At 60.3% G+C, this 17,580-nt stretch overlaps 1 protein-coding gene across 2 annotated transcripts in view; it reads right to left on the bottom strand.

Moving 5' to 3' along the window:
• Positions 1-17,580, bottom strand: part of SKI (SKI proto-oncogene) — an 83,567-nt gene that overhangs the window by 3,488 nt on the left and 62,499 nt on the right. The window contains exons 2-6 of one of the 2 annotated variants that reach the window (XM_031663713.1): positions 3,431-3,556; positions 3,133-3,248; positions 2,415-2,683; positions 1,935-2,227; positions 288-518 (exon numbers count right to left, since the gene is read on the bottom strand). In XM_031663713.1, coding sequence (XP_031519573.1) covers positions 288-518; positions 1,935-2,227; positions 2,415-2,683; positions 3,133-3,248; positions 3,431-3,556 — 1,035 coding nt within the window. The remainder of the gene's footprint in view (positions 1-287; positions 519-1,934; positions 2,228-2,414; positions 2,684-3,132; positions 3,249-3,430; positions 3,557-17,580) is intronic. The other variant, XM_031663716.1, reaches the window with a different exon arrangement.

Genomic DNA, 17,580 nt, shown 5'->3' with positions numbered 1-17,580 from the left:
GCGTCTGCTCGCTGCCCTGCCCAGGCCCGACGCTGCTGCCCCCACCGGAGGCTCCTGCACCGCACCTGTGCCTCCTCCACCTGCCGGGACACAGGCTCACGAGACAGGACCCAGCAACCACCCACCCTGTGCCCGTCAGGGCGCGCACTGAACACGGTCCCGGCCCTGGATTCTGCTCCAAGGCCTCTCCGGCTGGGCAGGGCTGGCCACCAGGGCCCACGGTGGCCCCATGCGGTCCGGGCTCCACGCCCGCCGTGCCACGTACCTCAGTCTCCCCACCCGCATACCTGGGCCGAGTACTTGGCGCGCAGGCGGCCCGCCTCACAGCCCTTGTCGCACACCCGGGCCTGCCGCGCCTGCTCCAGCTCCCGCTTCAGGCGCAGCCGGGACTCGTTGGCCTCTTTCATCTTCTTCTCGTTCTCCGCGCGGAGACGCTCAATCTCCTTCCGCAGGTTACGCTTGGCCTCCGTGGCCTCCCGCAGCTTCTCCTTCTTGGCCACGCGCAGGAACTCCAGCTCCTGGGGGCCAGGGACGGCTCAGGGTCACTTCCCAGCCGGTCCCAGCACCGCCCCCCAACCATGGCCAGCAGCCCCCAGCCCGCCCCGTGGGGTCATCCATCTGGCAATGTGCCCTCGAGCCCCGCCCCCAGTGCCCCATCTGTGCCCAACTCGTGTGGTGCCCCCACCCCACAAAGGCTTTTCAGACCCCCATCCTGAGTTTCTGCCAGGCCTGCGGTAGCTGTGCTACACCTGGGGGCCTGAGTCAGTCACACTTGAGGCTGCAGCAGGGCCCTCCCCTGTTCCCCTTGGGGGCAGCCAGCCAAGAAGGCCCCGGCTCCCACCAATGTGAGGAGGGCAGCCTCAGACATCGCACCATCTGAGGGCCCTGGGTCTCCCCACGCGGCCAGATGGAGACATCCATCCACCGGGCGCCTCCACAAGCCCCCCGCCTCCCCATGAAAATATCCGTGTGACTCACACCCCACGCTGCAAACACACCACATGAATATGCATGTGGGAAATCACACCTCCAACCAGAATCAAGGACAACAGTGGCGGGGGACGCGCTGGGGCGAGGGACTGGCACGCACAGGGGGGCACGTCGACAACCCTGCAGCTCTGAGGGCCGACGGGGTTGTGTTGTGCTAAAGCCCACGCCGCGGAAGCTGCCAGACACCGCCGAGGTGTGAATTTAGCGAGGCTGGGGCCGGGTGAAGGCCGGGCCACCCGCACACCTCTCCCCGCAGGCAGCCCTGCCTGTGAACTGCGCCTCCCTCAGTCAAGTCAGAAAGAAACCTAAACAACGTAAAAGGAGGCGCGAGACCGGAGCTGCAGCGTGAGAACCGGGAGGCAGAGCCCAGAGAAGCAGCGTGTGCAGGTGGGGGTGTGCGCGCGGGCCGAGCCCTCTCCTTCCTACTTGGGAGGCCTGGCAGGAGCCGCCTCCTGGAACACCAGGCTTTAGGAAGCACACCCCTCACGCCTGTTTTGCAGAAGCCAGGTCTTGCTGGCGGAGCGCGTGAACACCCACTCCTGGAGCACACAGAGCAAGGAACTGTCTCCGTGCAGCTGCTCCCGACTCTTTCTGCCACTAAAAATAGCCCGGCCTTCTTTATACCAGAGGAACACGGCTACTTCCTTCGTGGGGCCACCACGCAGGGTGTGTGATCCTGATGGGGAAAGCTGTGGTCAAGCCAAATGCAGGGGCCTCCTGGGATGTCCATCAGCCTGGGGACACTGAGGGGCTCACCATACCCACGGCTGCAGCTTTCGGGAGAGGGACCCCCAAGGTCCCAGGCAGGCCCACTGAGGTGGAGGCGGAGAGGAACACATGGGGCAGCCAGGAAGGGAGGAGGCATCACCTGTGCCCGTTCACCTAGTGGAGGCTGTGCTCACCGCCCGCGCCCTGGACCTCCTAGCGCCACCCACCCTGCTCACCTGGTGGAGGCTGCGCTTGGCCTGCAGGGCTGCGCTGAGCTTCTCCTCCTGCTTCACGCGCATCTTGACCACCTCATGCAGGAACTTCTCTTTGGCTTCCTTGGTGTCCAGGCCGCCCTCCAGCGCCTGCCGCAGGTGCTCCAGCTCCGCCTCCAGCCCACTGGGGGTGTCGGCAGGGGCCGCGGCATCAGGGACGGCCGAGGGCAGGGCACGCGCGCCCGGGGAGCCCAGGTCCTTGGCGGAGCTGGATGAGGTAAAGGACGGGGAAGAGAGCGAGGACAAGGAGGAGGTGACTGAGGAGGAAGCAGAGACAGAAACGAAGTCACGGAAGTGCCCGGCAGCTCCACATCAGGGAGACGCGCCGCTCCCGGAGGAACCTGCGAAACAGGGGCCGCCGAAGCACCCCCAGGCGACCAACCCCCTCAGCCAGTGCCACGCCCACAGCCCACGGCCCACAGGTAGGCACAGAAAGCGACTCACACGTACATTCCTCCCTGCTTTCAACTTCCACCTCGGCCTCCGAGTCCTTGTCCTCCTCTGGGGCAGCCACGGGTGCCAACGTCTCTGGGGCTCCTGGGGTGTCCACAGTCAGCTTCCGCTTCCGAGGCTGGGTGCAAGTGGCGAGAGGCTCGGGGGCCCGGGAGACGGCGGCAGTACATGGAGGGCTGCTCACAACCTTCTGCTGGGCCGGCGGTGCAAGGGCCACGTTGGGGGCCACGGCTGTCTCAAAGCTCTTGTAGGAGTAGAAGCTGGAGAGGCAAACGGGTGTCGGGAAGGTGCCTCTGTCCCCAAGAGCCACCCAGACCCATCGTGGCACACACCCGCTCTGAAGGTGTTAAAGAGGAAAGACTTTCTCTCCCAGCTCTGGTTCTTAAAGTCAAGCTTTCAGTTCCTAAGAACCCGTAAGTATTTTCTACTTGCTGGGTGTCTCGCACAGGCCAGACACAGGCCGACCATCACATCAAGAGGCTGCGCCCAGCAGACAGGGCTCCACCCACCACTCCACCCAGAACACAGGGAGCGCTCTAGGTGTGCTCACCGTCATGACGCCAGCCAAAGGAACCAACACTGAGACTGCCCTGACCAAAAGGCGGCAGGTCTGGGCACCCAGCCTGCAGAAACATGGGCACGTCTGCGTGCACAGCCCTCGTGGGGCCTCCCCCGTGGCCAGAAACACCTGTGAATGGTGCCCACTCACCTGTCTCGGATGAGGGCCGGGAGGTGTGGGGAGAGCTCCTTCTCACTCGCTGACACCGCGGGGGACCAGGGTCGGAAAGCAGAGAGGCGCTGGCGAGGGTGAACACAGCCCAGGCTCTGTCGAGAGAGTCGTCTGTGTGAGTGACCAGGAGAAAAGCGACTTCACGTCCCCTAGGCTGTGCCGGGTGCCAGCCCTCAGTAGGGGGCAGACAGAGCCGCCAGCCGCTGGGTCTGCCCAAGGAGAAGGGCCCAGTACCCACCACCCACCACCCCAAGGACCCTGACAGGCCCCACAGCACCTTATTGGAAGAGCCGGCCAAGGTCCGCAGCCAGCTGGACGGCTTGTCCTTTTCGGAAGGCGCGGGGGACTGGGAAGAGGTGTCATCTGTTTTGGGTCTTATGGAGGCCGGGGGCTCAGAGGAAACCTGCGATCAATGAAAGGACTTGTTGGCACATCTGGTTCCCAGGGCACGGTCCCTCCACCACCCCGTGGCCAGCGTGGCAGTCACAGCCCCAGGCACTCTGGCCATGAAGGACCCTGAGTGGTGCCCAGGGCATGGTCCCTCCACCACCCCGTGGCCAGCGTGGCAGTCACAGCCCCAGGCACTCTGGCCATGAAGGACCCTGAGTGGTGCAGAAGGCAGATTCCACGGCACCCCCCAGGAGGCCGAGTCCACTTTGCATAAAGGCCCTTGGGTCACACGCAACAGGTGCATGGAGGCTGTGCTGAGGAACAGGTCATCTCCGAGAGAACAAAGCGGACCCTGTCCTGCCATTCCGGGTGACCTCACCCACGGCTGCAGCAGGTTTCAGATGGAGAACCAAGACCCACTCTCCCCTTCCACAGCAGCTCAGCCTGGCCCGGAGTCCCTCGTCCTTCTCCTGCCAAACCCCTTTCCAAGAACCCGAGTGTGTTCTCAGAGGGTGCCCATGCTGGGCACTCAGCTCAAACAGCCACAGCGCAGCAAGAGCCACTCACGACAGATGCGTCTGGGAAGGGCAGATGCGGCACAGGGGTGGTTCGCGAGAAGGGGACACCGTGTCCCTGTGGGCCACCGGCACCAGTGCATTGAAAAGTGGGCATTCTGGCTACCCCGTCCCCACAGGAAGGAAACATTTTCAAAACGAAGGACACCATCCCCGAAGGAGCCTTGGTCTACAGGATGGCACCACACACACCTTTTCCTCGTTCCCTGCCAGCCCTGCTGCTGGAGGAAGCTTAGCGAAGGTGCCCGGGCCCAGCCCACCCAGAACCAGGTGTTGTGTGTCAGGTACCCAGGCACATCCCCCAAGAACCAGTGAATGATACGGGCTGTGTGCTGGGGGCCTGAGCCGGTACATCCAGCCTCAGGCAAACATGAACTCCCCCAGCCCTGTGGCTGGAGATCCCTGAGACACGCTGCCCACAAGGCACAAATGAGACCCAAGGTCTCTTCCCAAGCAAAATCACAGGGCGGTCTCTGTACGACCAGGCGTTCCTCTACTGCCAAAGACCCCACAGGAAGCACAGAGTTCCCAGGGCAGCTGGTGCCAGGTCTACACCACGGGCCAGTGCAGAAGAGGCCACACAGGGCAAGGGACCCTTCACGGGGTGAGGTCCTGCTCACTCTGCTGAGGCCAACCTCAAGCGGGGGCAGCACAGTGGGGCGGTGGGGGCGCTGCCCTTGCCCTCAGCCAGGAAGCCTTGGTGGACAGAGCACACTCAGAGCCGGGGGCTCTTCCCACCTCCAGGACTCCAGGAGGAGACACAGCATCAGGAACCAGCCTCCTGGAGGCAGCAGGGACCCTGCTTCCCTAGGGATAAGGTGGGGCACAGGGCAGGCTGTCCATCAAGGCGCCCCAATTACGGGGATGGAGGGCCCTGGGGGAAGATCTGGCCAAAGCCTGTGGCCTCCCCTGTAGAACGTGCACGTACCCTGCAGCCCTCAGGGAACAAGCAGGGTGGGGCCAGGGGAGGGGCGGGTGCCTGGCTCTGACCTGGGCCCAAGGGAGAAAGGTAAGTGTTCGGGCACAGGGCCGTGGATGCAGGGCAGGCAGCCCCTGAAGGCTCACGCAGCCCTGGCTGTGGACGGTTTTTTTCAGAGATACTAAAATAGCTGTTCAGGAAAAAAGACACTGAAAATACCCCCTCTATGTGGTAGCTTTCGAGGGGAAGTGAGTGTTGGTGACGTCTGGCGGAGGCCCTGACCGCAGGGTGCCGTGCCTGTGCCCAGCAGGGGCGGGTGCCATCCTAGCTGCAGCAGAGCCCCTTCCGGAATCATGCGGACCCTCCCAAGAGGCACAGAAGGCCGAGGACGCCCAGCTGGGTGGAGCTTCCTGTCTAAGCAGCCACTGAAGCGGGCGCGGAAACTCGGCTCAGTTCTCACCCGGGGAAAAGCCACTACAGCCAGCGCTGACTCCGGGAGACTCAGAGACTCCTTGAGGGGAAAGAGTCAGACGCCTCAGGCCACCTCCATGACAGCCAACATCTGAGAACACGGCTCTGTCTGGCGGGGCCCCAGCAGCTGCCCTGTGGAGGTGGCGGGAGTACCATAGGCCCAGGACCCCGACCCCCATCCGCTCAGTGGGGGTGGCCGAGGACCCTGTGGATCTGGAGGGTCGAGGCAGATGGGCTCGGGGCCATCCTTGGGGCCAGGGAGGCTCCTGGTCTTCAGGGGGCCAGGACGAGCCTTCGGAGACATGACTCCGTTAAGACCCCAGCTCCTCATCAGGCACTCCCCAGCTCTCGGAGCGGGCTCTCTGCAGCATCACGAGGGGAATGTGTAAACAGAAGGTGTCTGCGCCCTTGTGGGGTGGCCGGAGGAAGTGACAGTCTCAGAGGGACTGTCACCTGAGCAGTATTGGTTTCTCAAAGCCCCAGGAAGCAGACAGCCGTCTTCAGGCCTGGGATGCCACCCGCCCTACCAAGGCCCCCGGGGGCCCCAGTGTCAGCTGTCGGTCAGGGACAAAACCACACCCAGTGACAGGCGGCTGAGTCTTCCTCTGGGAAGAGCAGCTACAACCGCTGGCCTCTGGTGTGACCCTTCTTGGGGCTTCAAAACTGGCCCTTGGAGCCCACAGGCCATGAGGCAGGAGCACGGCTCTGGACCTGACACACCAAAGCAATGGGGCTGGGCCATCCCAAAGCCCTTCAGGCCACTGTCAGCTTGCACAGCGGAGGCCAGCCAACACGCCACGCTGCCCTGTGGCCACTTCTCCTCCTGGGGTCCTTCCCCACACCCCGACAATGACCAGGCAAGCTACCTGGCCAGCAGGCACCCGGGGAACGAGTGTGAGCGTGCACCCACGTGCAGGTGCCCCCCTGCCAGGGCAGGGCTGAGGAACAGTGGGCCCAAGGTTGTGGACACCCTAGGCCCTCTGACGGAACAGTTCTTGCCCAAAGCCCACAGGACCTATGCAGAGGCGGTGGCCCAAACAGGTGAGGAGCTGGCAGTGGCCGCCTGCCCAGAACAGGGCAGCCACAGTATACTGCTACAGGCAAGCCAGCGGCTCCCCATGGGGGGTGTCCCAGAAAAGACGCTCTCCAAAAATGCACACCCCACCCTCGGGGTCCCTGCGTATCAGGCCTGCAAGGTGCCAAGAACAGAGAAGAGCCATCAAGAAGGCCTTGGGACCCTTTCCTGCCTGGTATGTGCAGACGCTCAGGGCTCAGAGCAAAATACTGACCCATTCCCTGCAATGAGGAAAGGGAGTTTGGAGGTCACGGAACTGCCATCTCCCTTCCCCAGGCCCCTGGCTCAACAAGAGTGGGGGCTGCTTCTCCTGCCAGATCCCACAGGGTCCAAAAACACAAGAGCTCAACCCCCGAGACAAGGAGAGGCTCCACGTCCCCTATCCTGGCAGGGAGGCTGGAGTCCTGGACGGCTGCCGAGGGAGACGCTGCAGAGGCAGAGGGCACTAACCCGAGACTGAATACAGCAGCGGTTACAGCTGGCCTCCGTCCCCAGGCACCTGAGCCACCCCAGACAGGCTGAACCCAGTCTGCACATGTCCTAATGACAGCTCCTCCCAGGGCACCGAGAGCCCGGGTGGTCAGCTCAGCCACCTCCCCCACTGTGGCCTCAGCACCTCTCACTTCCAGAGTCCGTGAGGAGGACATGGGCACCAGCTGTGCCCCGCCTGCCCATGTGGTCCCGAGGCAGGGACGGTCACTCGAGTCCCTGAGCTGCTGCCCAGAGCTCCGGGCTGCTTCTCTCACACTGAAGCTGAATGACAGGGCTCAAGGCCACATCCCCGCCCTGCTGGCCACTCGGTGCTGACGGTCGTTGCCTCGAACCTTCTGGGGACGCTGGGATTTGAGTCAACCTTTGCTGAGAGGATTCACACCCAAAATCAAAACAACCACACGTAGAGCCTGCTGTGAACCTCCACGACCACCCGGCGTCCACCCACCCTGGGCTCACAGGCACCATTGGGCAAGGCTCCACCGGACGACAGAAGGCAGATCCCACACCAGGACCCCCCCAGAGCAAGACTCCGGGGAGGCGGTAGTGAGTGGTGGGCAGGGAGGGGCGCACAGCAGCACTCATGATAATGTCAACACAACTTCCTCCAACCACAGGGAGAACCACAGGGGACTTCGCAGAGTGGAGAAAACCAGTTTCCTGTTCAACCTGCAGCCCAGCGACCTGTCACGAGGGCACCAGCCTCAGTCACCCCAGGGGCCCGATGTCCAGTGGCCAGATGTGCCCCCATGAGGGGCACAGCATGTATCCGGCTGAAACAGACATTGAGGCCTCTGTGGCGCCAGCTTCACATGTGAACGACGCACAGTGGCAGAGCGGTTGTGCATCCCACAGGTCAGTCCAGGGGCCACCGCCAAGCTCTGTGGGTCAGGCTTCTGTCTCCACACCTGCACAAACACTCGGCCCACGATCACCTGGTGTCAAAACTGCAGCCTGGTGCGGGGATGGGCCACTCTACGCCCCAAGGCCTACTGCACAGCACAGCCCGCCCTGCAACCCCTCCCGTGCGTCCCACTCAGTGTCTTCTCCTGCCAGGCTGCAGCCACGGGGTCAGGGGACCCTCCAGGGGAATGCACACGCCACATGGAGAGGCCAGTCTCTGACCCACTCACGCACACCAGGCAGGCCCAAGCCTCCTCTCGTCAGCATGCAGCGTCCGCACCCAGGCACAGCTGCCACGACGGGAACGGGGGAAACGTGCGGCCACGGGCCGGGAAGTCCTGTAGATGCAGATGCTGCCTCGCAGGGTGAGTCCGTGAGCGCCAGTTCATCTCTGTACAGGGGCCACTGGCCTGTGGAGGGGATGGCTGCCACCAACAGGCAATGCTATGGAGTGGTGCAGATGTTGTAGGTACCAAGAAGTCTCTAGAAGCTGCCAGCCACAGTCCACATGGCGGTGCGGCCCTGGGGCCACAGCAGGTGGAACGGCAGGATCACCCCAATCCAGGTTCTGTGGCGATCGCCTGTACTGGCGTTCTGACGTTCCCAAGAGGCTGCCCGCAGCGTGGTGAGCGGGCTGGGTGCCCAAGGTCCTGCCTGCGGCCCTGCTCCCGAAGTACGTGGCCCAGCAGCACTCTGCTGTGGTAAGCTTTTCAGTGTGGCTGAAAACTCGTCTGCTATGCCTTAAAAGGACACAACCCAAACTTCAGCCGTGGGCCCAGCGTGGTGGCTCATGCCTGTAATGCCAGCTATTTGGGAGGCTGAGGTGGGAGCATCTCTGGACCTCGAAAGGTGGAGGCTGCAGTGAGCGATGATCCCACCGCTGCACTCCAGCCTGAGCAACACAGCAAGACCGTGTCTCCAAACAAACTCTGTGGTTTTCAGACCATCTTGCCACATTCTTCAAGTGGAAGACAGCCTATGCCCACACCAAGAGCCTGGGCGGGCGCCTGGCACCTCAAGTCAGCATTTCCAAGGGAGGCCACCAATTCTCACCCGCAGAGGCCACGGGCCCTGTGGGAACAGCACCGTGTGCTCTCATGCCCCTCGCTGCAAAGACGGTTTTTGCGCATGGCCTCCTTAAACGTTTCCCAGAAACCATTTCCCGGACTGAACCGTCCGTGGAGCCGAGGCTGCGACTGTACGTGAAGGTTTTCATAGCAGGAACGCGGCGGCCTCAGTCCAGACTCCCGCCCCCACAGAAGTGCTTCGATGACACCAAAGCACAAGGAACAGACAGAAAACAGAACAACAAGGCTTCCCAGGAAACAATCATGACATTTTTGTGCTTCAAAGGGCACCATCGAGAAAGCGAAAAGACAGCCCACAGGATGGAAGGGAAAACGTGCAAACCCGGTATCTGACAAGGGACCAGATTCAGAACACGTGAAGAACTCTACAAGCCAGCAAGGAAAACAGAATACACAACCCCATTTCCAAATGGGAAAGAACTCGAGTAGCCACTTCTCCAAACAGGATGCCAACATCCAGTAACCACACGCAAAGCTGCCTGACATCATTCACTGTGGAAACGCAACCACACCGCAGGGAGACGCCGACTCAGGCCCACAACGATGGCTTGAATTGGGCTGGTTTGTTTGTTTTTGAGACGGAGTCTTGCTCTGTCACCCAGGCCGGAGTGTAGTGGCGCGATCTCAGCTCACTGCAGCCTCAACCTCCCAGGGCTCAGGCAATCCTCCTGCCTCAGCCTCATGAGTAGCTGCGACTACAGACATGTGCCACCATGCCCAGCTAATTTTTTGTATTTTTTTTTTTTTCTAGAGACAAGGTTTTACTTTGTTACCCTGGCTGGTCTTGAACTCCTGGACTCATGTATGTAATTTGCCCGCCTTGGCCTCCCAAACTGCTGGGACTACAGGCATGAGCCACCGCGCCCGGCCTAGAATTTTTTAGTTTGGACAATGATGACATGGAGACACAGGGACCCCTATGAACTGCTGGGAGGAATGTACGATTATTTTGCTGCTGTGGAAAACAGCTGGCCAGTCCTCAGAAGCTTTAACACAGTTACATTGCCCAGCAATTCCAGTCCTGGGCGTACACGCAGGTTACTGAAAACACACGTCCACACGACAGTTTGTGCACGAGTGCTCACAGCAGCGAAGCAGAGCTGCCCAAGTGTCCGGGGACAGATGATGGGATAGACAGATTGTGGTCTCTGCACACAACGGAGTATGACCCAGCCATGAAAAGGAAGGAAGGAGCCTTGGAAATACTGTGCCAATGCTGGACACAGCCACACATAGCCCAGACACACAGCCACGTGTGGCCCAGACACGGCCACGTGTGGCCTGGACACACAGTAACTTGTGGCCCTCATAGAGTCGCATGTGGCTCAGACACACAGTCGCACGTGGCTGAGACACAGTCATGCATGGCTCTCATACACACAGCCACGCGTGGCCCAGATACACACAGTCACATGTGGCTCTATGGAATGACCAGGAAAAGCCAATCACCAAGATCAGTGTCAGATGGGGTTTGGGACCTGGGGAGTGACGGGTCATGTGTATGGAGCTTCTTGTTGGGGGTGACAAAAATGTTCTCAACTTTGATGATGATGTTTGTTAAACCATTAAACTATATTCTGTGGAAGGAAAAAATTTTATGGTATGCAAATTATATCTGAATACAGTCTTAATTTTTGTTTTTTTTTTGAGACGGAGTCTTACTTTGTCGCCCAGGCTGGAGTGCAGTGGCGCAATCTCGGCTCACTGCAACCTCCGCCTCCCGGGTTCACGCCATTCTCCTGCCTCAGCCTCCGAGTAGCTGGGACTACAGGCGCCTGCCACCACGTCCGGCAAATTTTTTGCATTTTTAGTAGAGATAGGGTTTCACCGTGTTAGCTAGGATGGTCTCGAACTCCTGACCTCGTGATCCGCCCGCCTCGGCCTCCTAAAGTGCTGGGATTACAGGCGTGAGCCACCGCGCCCAGTGAATACAGTCTTAATTTTAAAAATCTATTTAAAAAACAAAAATATGAGAGTGAATTCTTGGTCGAAAGCCAAACTGTCGAGGTGAATGGTTTTCACCACAGCACGGCCCTCAGAGCAAGACAGGATGAGATGCCTGGGAGCCAGGGGGGCGCTCGGCTGGCATGGAGGAACCAGAGGGGTGCTCGGCTGGCATGGTCGCTGCCGCGACAGGGAGGGGCAGCTCCTGCCACAGGGCTGCCACATTGGCACACTTGTGTGGACACACAGGACACCAGGAAGGCTCCAGGTTTGAGTCTTTCGCAGCTGTTTGGGGTCAGGCAGCGCTTATTTGCCACAAAGCCCACAGTGCAGCTTTACCTCTGGAAGCCTAGTTTTTCACCTTCTAAAGCCCATCAAGAAAAGAAAGCTCCATCTGAGCCAGGGGCCTGACGTCCAGTTTAGGGAACATTCTGGTCCCTGTCACCAAGGCCATCCCACAGAGCCCTGTCACCACCCTGAGGTCAAGTTTCCTTTTCAGAGGGGCCCCACTGGGTGGGAGTGGCCTCCACCCCAGGCACAGGGCGTGGCAGTCATGATGCTGTGGAGGATGGGTCCTGCCCTGCTGGGGGTGCGCTGCCTGGCGCGGACCCCAGCCCAGGTGCCAGGAGACTGGCAGACGGGGGCCTGAGGGCCCTGGGAGAGCAGGTGGCTCTCGGGGAGACAAAAATGTGAGAAGCAGCTAGAGGGGGGACGGCCAGGCCCCCAGAGGCCTCCCTGCCATGGGGACAGACATGCATAGCCACCCCCGGCAGCCAGCACCTCCCACAGCTTCTGGGCAAGACTGAGGGGCTGGCATCTACACAGACCCACGTTCAGTGGAGGACGTGACAAGGTGGCCCTGGATAAAGCCCAGTGGGGCAGCAGGTGGGTCTGGGCTTACAGGTTCCCTGAGACAGCTAACCGGCTCGGGGGAGGAGGAGACGGCACGACGTGGTCTTCTTCCTGCCAGAGAGGTCAGGCTGGTCTCTGGGGCCCGCATCCCCGCTCATGGCAGGCATGGCCTTGAGCCCCACCTGGGTCAACGAGGGCAAGACACAGGTTCAGACAAACCCCACAGCCAGAGACGCTGCTGCTGCCCATGGCAACAGGCAATGCAGCTGTGCCCGGGGCCCCCTGCCACCCCTTGTCCCCCAGGGTCATACCCCTTCCACGGCACCCCCAACCCGACTCTGTCCCCAACCCTGCTCCCCACCGTGCCCAGACACCACCAAGTTGACACTGACACCTCTGTGAGTCCTGTCACTATCTTGCTGGCCATTAAAGAAAGAAGGTGGCCTCCAGCCCCCAGCCATGAAACAACTCCTGATCTTGGGGGCTGGAGCCAGGAGCTCCTCAGAAAGGTCGGGAAGGACCAAGCCGCCCCACCAGTTGGCAACAGCACACCTGAGGGTAATGAAGCCCTTTCACCAAAGCTACAAGAGCAACCTGAACACCACGTCCAGGAATCTCACAACGCCATAACTGAGAGATTAAATTTTAAAAAGAGTTCCTTTTTCAATAGGCAGGTTTTTGGTTTTTTTTTTTTTTTGAGTCGGAGTCTCGTTCTGTCGCCCAGGCTGGAGTGCAAAGGCGTGATCTCGGCTCACTGCAACCTCTGCTTTCCGGGTTCCCGCCATTCTCCTGCCTCAGCCTCCCGAGTAGCTGGGATTACAAGCGCCTGCCACCGCGCTCGGCTAATTTTTGTATTTTTAGCAGAGACAGGGTTCCACTGTGTTAGCCGGGATGGTCGCGATCTCCTGACCTCGTGATCCACCCGCCTCAGCCTTCTAAAGTGCTAGGATTACAGGCTGAGCCCCCGCGCCCGGCCAATAAGCAGATTTTAATATGGAATTCAGCTACTAAGTAGTGTTTCCAAGTTAGAAAAAGTAACTGCAGATTGAGAACTCAGATGTGACCAACATTTCTATCACCCACAGGTTCTGGGTGAAGAATAGTAAAAACACACGATTTTTATCACATCAACCTTGCTGAGGTTCCCTCACCCACAGAGAACCAGGGCCCAGGGCAAGGCAGGTAAGAATGCCCCCAGGTTGTGTGCGGTGACTGCAGACCGGGGACTCGGCTGGAGTTTGGGGCAGACAGGGACAAGGGCAAAGCCTGCCACGCATGGGGGAAGCCAGGGAGAGTCGGGGCCCTGGATGGGGGCAGCCGTTCCCTTGCTGAGGGGAGCAGCCACACACAGCAGCCTCATGGTCACTGAGCGCCAATTTTGTGATTTTCATGCCATTTAGCAGGTCACCAGATGAAACCTTTTCTAGAAACGTCGCCCTGCCCAGCATCAGGCCTTCCTTAGACCTCTCCATCCTGGGCGTGACTCACAGTCAGGCTCAAACCCCACGGGCACCGGTGGGAGGGAGGCTCTGGAAGCCCCCGCTCAGGGGAAGAGGAAACTGCCGCACCTATCACATTGGCTTCTCAGGACCACCCCGAGACCCTCGCACCTTCCTGCACGACATCCTTCCAACATCTGAGACGAGATGAGCACCCCTCAATGTACTGTGCACCTCAGAAAACACGGGGAGCCTCCGAGGCCACAGATGAAAGGAGAATGAAAAACCCAGAGTGATGCCCACCACATGACCACCCTGCTGCCTGGACCACCATGGTGGCGCAGTGACCACTGACTGCGCTGGAAGGAACAACCGGAACTCAGGACAGATGCCGGGAACCCGCAGCCACAGGCCTGCTCATCTGGCACCGAGTGTCAAGGTGCCAATTGAAGAAGCCAGGAAATGGTGGCTGGGACAGGTAAGACAGTCTCAGGCCGGGCAGCAGCCACCAGACCCAAGAGCCTTGCACGGGGATCCCAGACAGAACAGTGCCCAAGAACAGGGGCAGCAGGAACACGAGGACACGCAGCTTAAAGCAAGACACAGGGGAATGAGAAGGAGACATCCCAAACACCAGGGAGATACCAGATGCTCGAGCAGAACTTTCCAGAATAAAAACGGTTCAAAGAAATCAAATGCAGTCCAGAGAAGAAGAGAGCACGATGGTGGGGACAGACGCGCAGAAAACAGGGCGGCCAAGTGTGCCTGGAAGGACAGGGCGATGCAGGAGAACCTTCCAGATCTGGTGGGGGCCTCGCCCTGGCTTCTCATCTTCAGAGGAGCGACAACAGCAGGCCCCAACCCTCGGCTGGACGTTCCAGACCCGAGAGCAACACCACTCAGGGTCCGTGCCTGCTCCCCAAGCACACAGGGCAGCCACCCAGGGCCATGCCAGGGGATCCCACCACGAACCTCAGGTCTAACATGGTGAGTCCCAATCGCCAACAGAAGCAACAGAAACAAAAGCCCTGTGGGGGCCAAAACCCTGCTCCGCACGGTGGCCTGCTCCGCTCCCACAGCGGCCTGCCTGGCTATGCACAGCGACCTGCCCCGCTCAGTCCTGAGGGCGACCCCAGCCTGGTCCACAGCAGGTCCCTGATGAACGTCTGCTGGATGAAGGGTCACCTCACTGCTCAGTCCTTCAAAGGGCACCCAGGGCAGCCCACTGTGGTCACCCCACCACGCAGCACAGCTCAGAGCTTCTACAGGCAAACCCCACCCCAAAGCCTGGACAAACCCCCAAAGCACGAGGTGGACTGTGCTCTCCTACGTGGCGACTCCTACATGGCAACTCCCAGCTCTGACCAGGGCGGGGAGGCGCGGGGAGGCGTGGGGACCCCTCTCTGGGGACTGGCAGAAGCTCACGCTGAGGCACTATGGAGACAAGCCCTGCTGAGACCATCGCTGTCTCCTCCAGGTGCACCCCCAAATACCCTCACTCAGGAATCGGCTCAACATGTGAGCTATGGGCCTTCTCTGAAGATTTCACAGTTCAAGAAATTATAAAGCTATTTTTGTAAGTCCCATTAATATTTCACACATGATAATTCGCATTTCATATTGGGCTTAAATTAACCTATTTTCTGATTATTGTGGCACAGAGGAAACAGATTGAATCTGCAAGACAACCCCAAGCCCCAAAATGAAGTGAGAACACCAGCTTTAAAGGTTCACTTGGATCTTTCTTTCATTTAAGTAGGTCATCTTTGCTGTTACTTCAACGCTGTTGATGACAAAAAGCCAAATCTTTCTAAGGAAACCAAGTGGCAATTAGCAGCGCTCCTCGGGGCCTTGGCACTGGCCCTCTTCCTCATGCCCCAGGGGCCCCCCACAATGCCAGAGCCAAGGGGCGTCAAAACACAAAGACCCAGCCAGGGGGGAAGGTGCTGGAAGGAGGGTGGGGCTGCAGAGACTGGGGGTGAGGAGGTGGGAGGGGGCCCAGCTTCTGTCCTGGTCCAGCTGCTGCCCAGGGGAGGGCTCCCTCTGCAGCCCCAACCTCGCTGGGGTTCTCCTGGGACCTCGGTCTGAGGCGTCCACCAGGGGCCAACAGCCAAGCAGTGCAGCCATGGGCTCCACGACGACCCCAGATGTGTGTGCTGACCCGGGGAAGTCTGGCCCCGCTCTTCTTACCCTCCCCATCCAGCCTGAGCCCTGCACTCAGCCTTGAACCACAGACCCCAGATTTGAAACCAGCCTGATGACATCAGGGCCGACCACAGAGGGGCGGCTATACAGCCGCGCAAAACCTCACTTTGGGAATCAGAAAATTAGCCAGAGGTCCCCCAGGGGACAGACTGGGGCGAACGGATCGTTCTTTTCCTCTGATGCCACTGGGAGGTAACTGCTGCAATAACTTAAAAGAATAAACAGAGTCCCAGGAACAGCAAGCTGGCACGAGTATCCTCAGCGCCTGCATCCACAGCTCGGCTGGGTCCCCTCGCTGCTTCGGTTCTGGGGTGAGGGATGCTCCTGCCAGCGACTGGCTGGTGGGAGGCGCGGCCCGTAATGGCCGCCTGGCCGCCTGCCACCTCGCTAAAGATTGAGGGAGACAAACAGGCCTTTCCACCCAGAATTAGAGGAAACGCTGCAGAAAGAGAAAAACGCGGAGCACAGAAGCGGCACAGGATGCTGCGGTCGCGGTTCTTGGAAGGCTGATTCACCAAGAATCGGACTTAATTAAGAGAGTGTTTCGTAAGAGCGGCGGGAGGGGTGACACCGCGTCCTGCCATCCCCGGCTTGACAGGACGGCTCCACAGGCCCAACCCTCACCCAGGCGCCAGCTGGGGCAGAAGGAGCCCTCAGACCAGCGAGGCATCTCAGGAGGTGCCCTCCTCCTCCTCCTCCTCCTGCCTACAAGATCTCAAACCACAGAAGGCATCGCTTGCCCCCAGCGCTGGCCCAGACACATGGCTGCGCACAGGAAACTCTGGAGAGCCCCTGATGAGGTCAGAAGCTCTGACGACCCCAGCCCACGGGACACCTGCTGTTCTGGGGCTGGTCTCTCTCCCCTGGCGTCTGGAAGCAAAGGCCCTGGGGCCTCATCTCAGATGCCCAGAAACATGTGCAGCACCAAACACCAGAGAAGGCGGTCAGGCTGAGCAGCGCAGGGTGGTAGCCGTGTCCCCTCAGTTCCCAAGTGTCCTGCACAGAAGGCTGGCCTACCCCCAATCAGCTCACATCTACACTGCAGTCAAGAGTCCCCAGCACGGCCACACCCCTAAGTTCTGCTCACAGCAGGTCTCCCCCCTGCTCCCAGGAGGCCCGGGCCTTGCCTGGGGCAGAGGCTCTGCCGGGCCCTGCCCAATCTCTTGATCTCTCAAGACTAAGGACTCCACCCCTTACAACCAACATCACCCTTGCCTTACCTACTCCCTCCGCACCCCAGGAACATCCCTGACCAACAGGGACCCCCGGCGCCGCACACGTGGGCAAGAGTCTCCATAATAGGGCACAAAGAGCCATCCTGTGACCTTGAGGAAAGATTCCAAGGAGGGGGCTGTGGAGGTGGCATGTCCCGGTGCAACATGGCCTGGAGGCACCTCCTGCACCCTCCATGGAGCGGCGAGAGCCCCATGCTCACCCTGGCCAGGCCACCCCTTCCCTCTGCCCAGTCAGCCCGGCCCGGTGCTGCCCAGAGGGAGGCCGGGCAGGCCAGGCTCTCGGTGGAAGAGGACAACCCCTTCTCTGTTGTTTCCAAACCTCATCAGGGACATCAACCCAGATGCTGCTGCGGGGCCAAACCGAGAGCTGTGGTCATCTCAAAAGGCTGGACAAGGAGCACATGGTGGGCTTGAGGAAGGGAAGCGCGACCTGCGCTGCACCCCCACCCCCACGGTCTTGGTTCTCCTGCCCTGCCCTGCGTGGGGCTGGGGGTTGGTGCAGCTCTGCAGCACCACGTTTGATCTTAGAGGAGGGACCTCACAAAGTGGCCACGTGGTGACCCGCCCTCGAAGACTGGCTGGCAGGAGAGGTGGCCTGTAATGGGCATCTGGCCGCCTGCCACCCTCACCAAAGAGGGATGAAGACAAACAGGCATGGCCGCAGAGACGGGTGTCAAGCCCCGACAGAGAGGAGGCAGGAGGGCCACCTTCGGGTCTCTGCGCTCCCCGCCTAGGGAGGCTCAACCTGACACAGGAGCTGCATCTCCAGCCTTTGCCTTTCTGTATGCTTTCTCATCAACCGCTGCTCCTCACAGAGGGACAGTTGGTTCTAAGCTGCC

Source organism: Papio anubis, chromosome 1, assembly GCF_008728515.1.
Source record: "Papio anubis isolate 15944 chromosome 1, Panubis1.0, whole genome shotgun sequence".
In the NCBI taxonomy this organism is placed as follows: Eukaryota; Metazoa; Chordata; class Mammalia; order Primates; family Cercopithecidae; genus Papio; species Papio anubis.
This window is presented reverse-complemented; position numbering and strand designations above follow the sequence as displayed.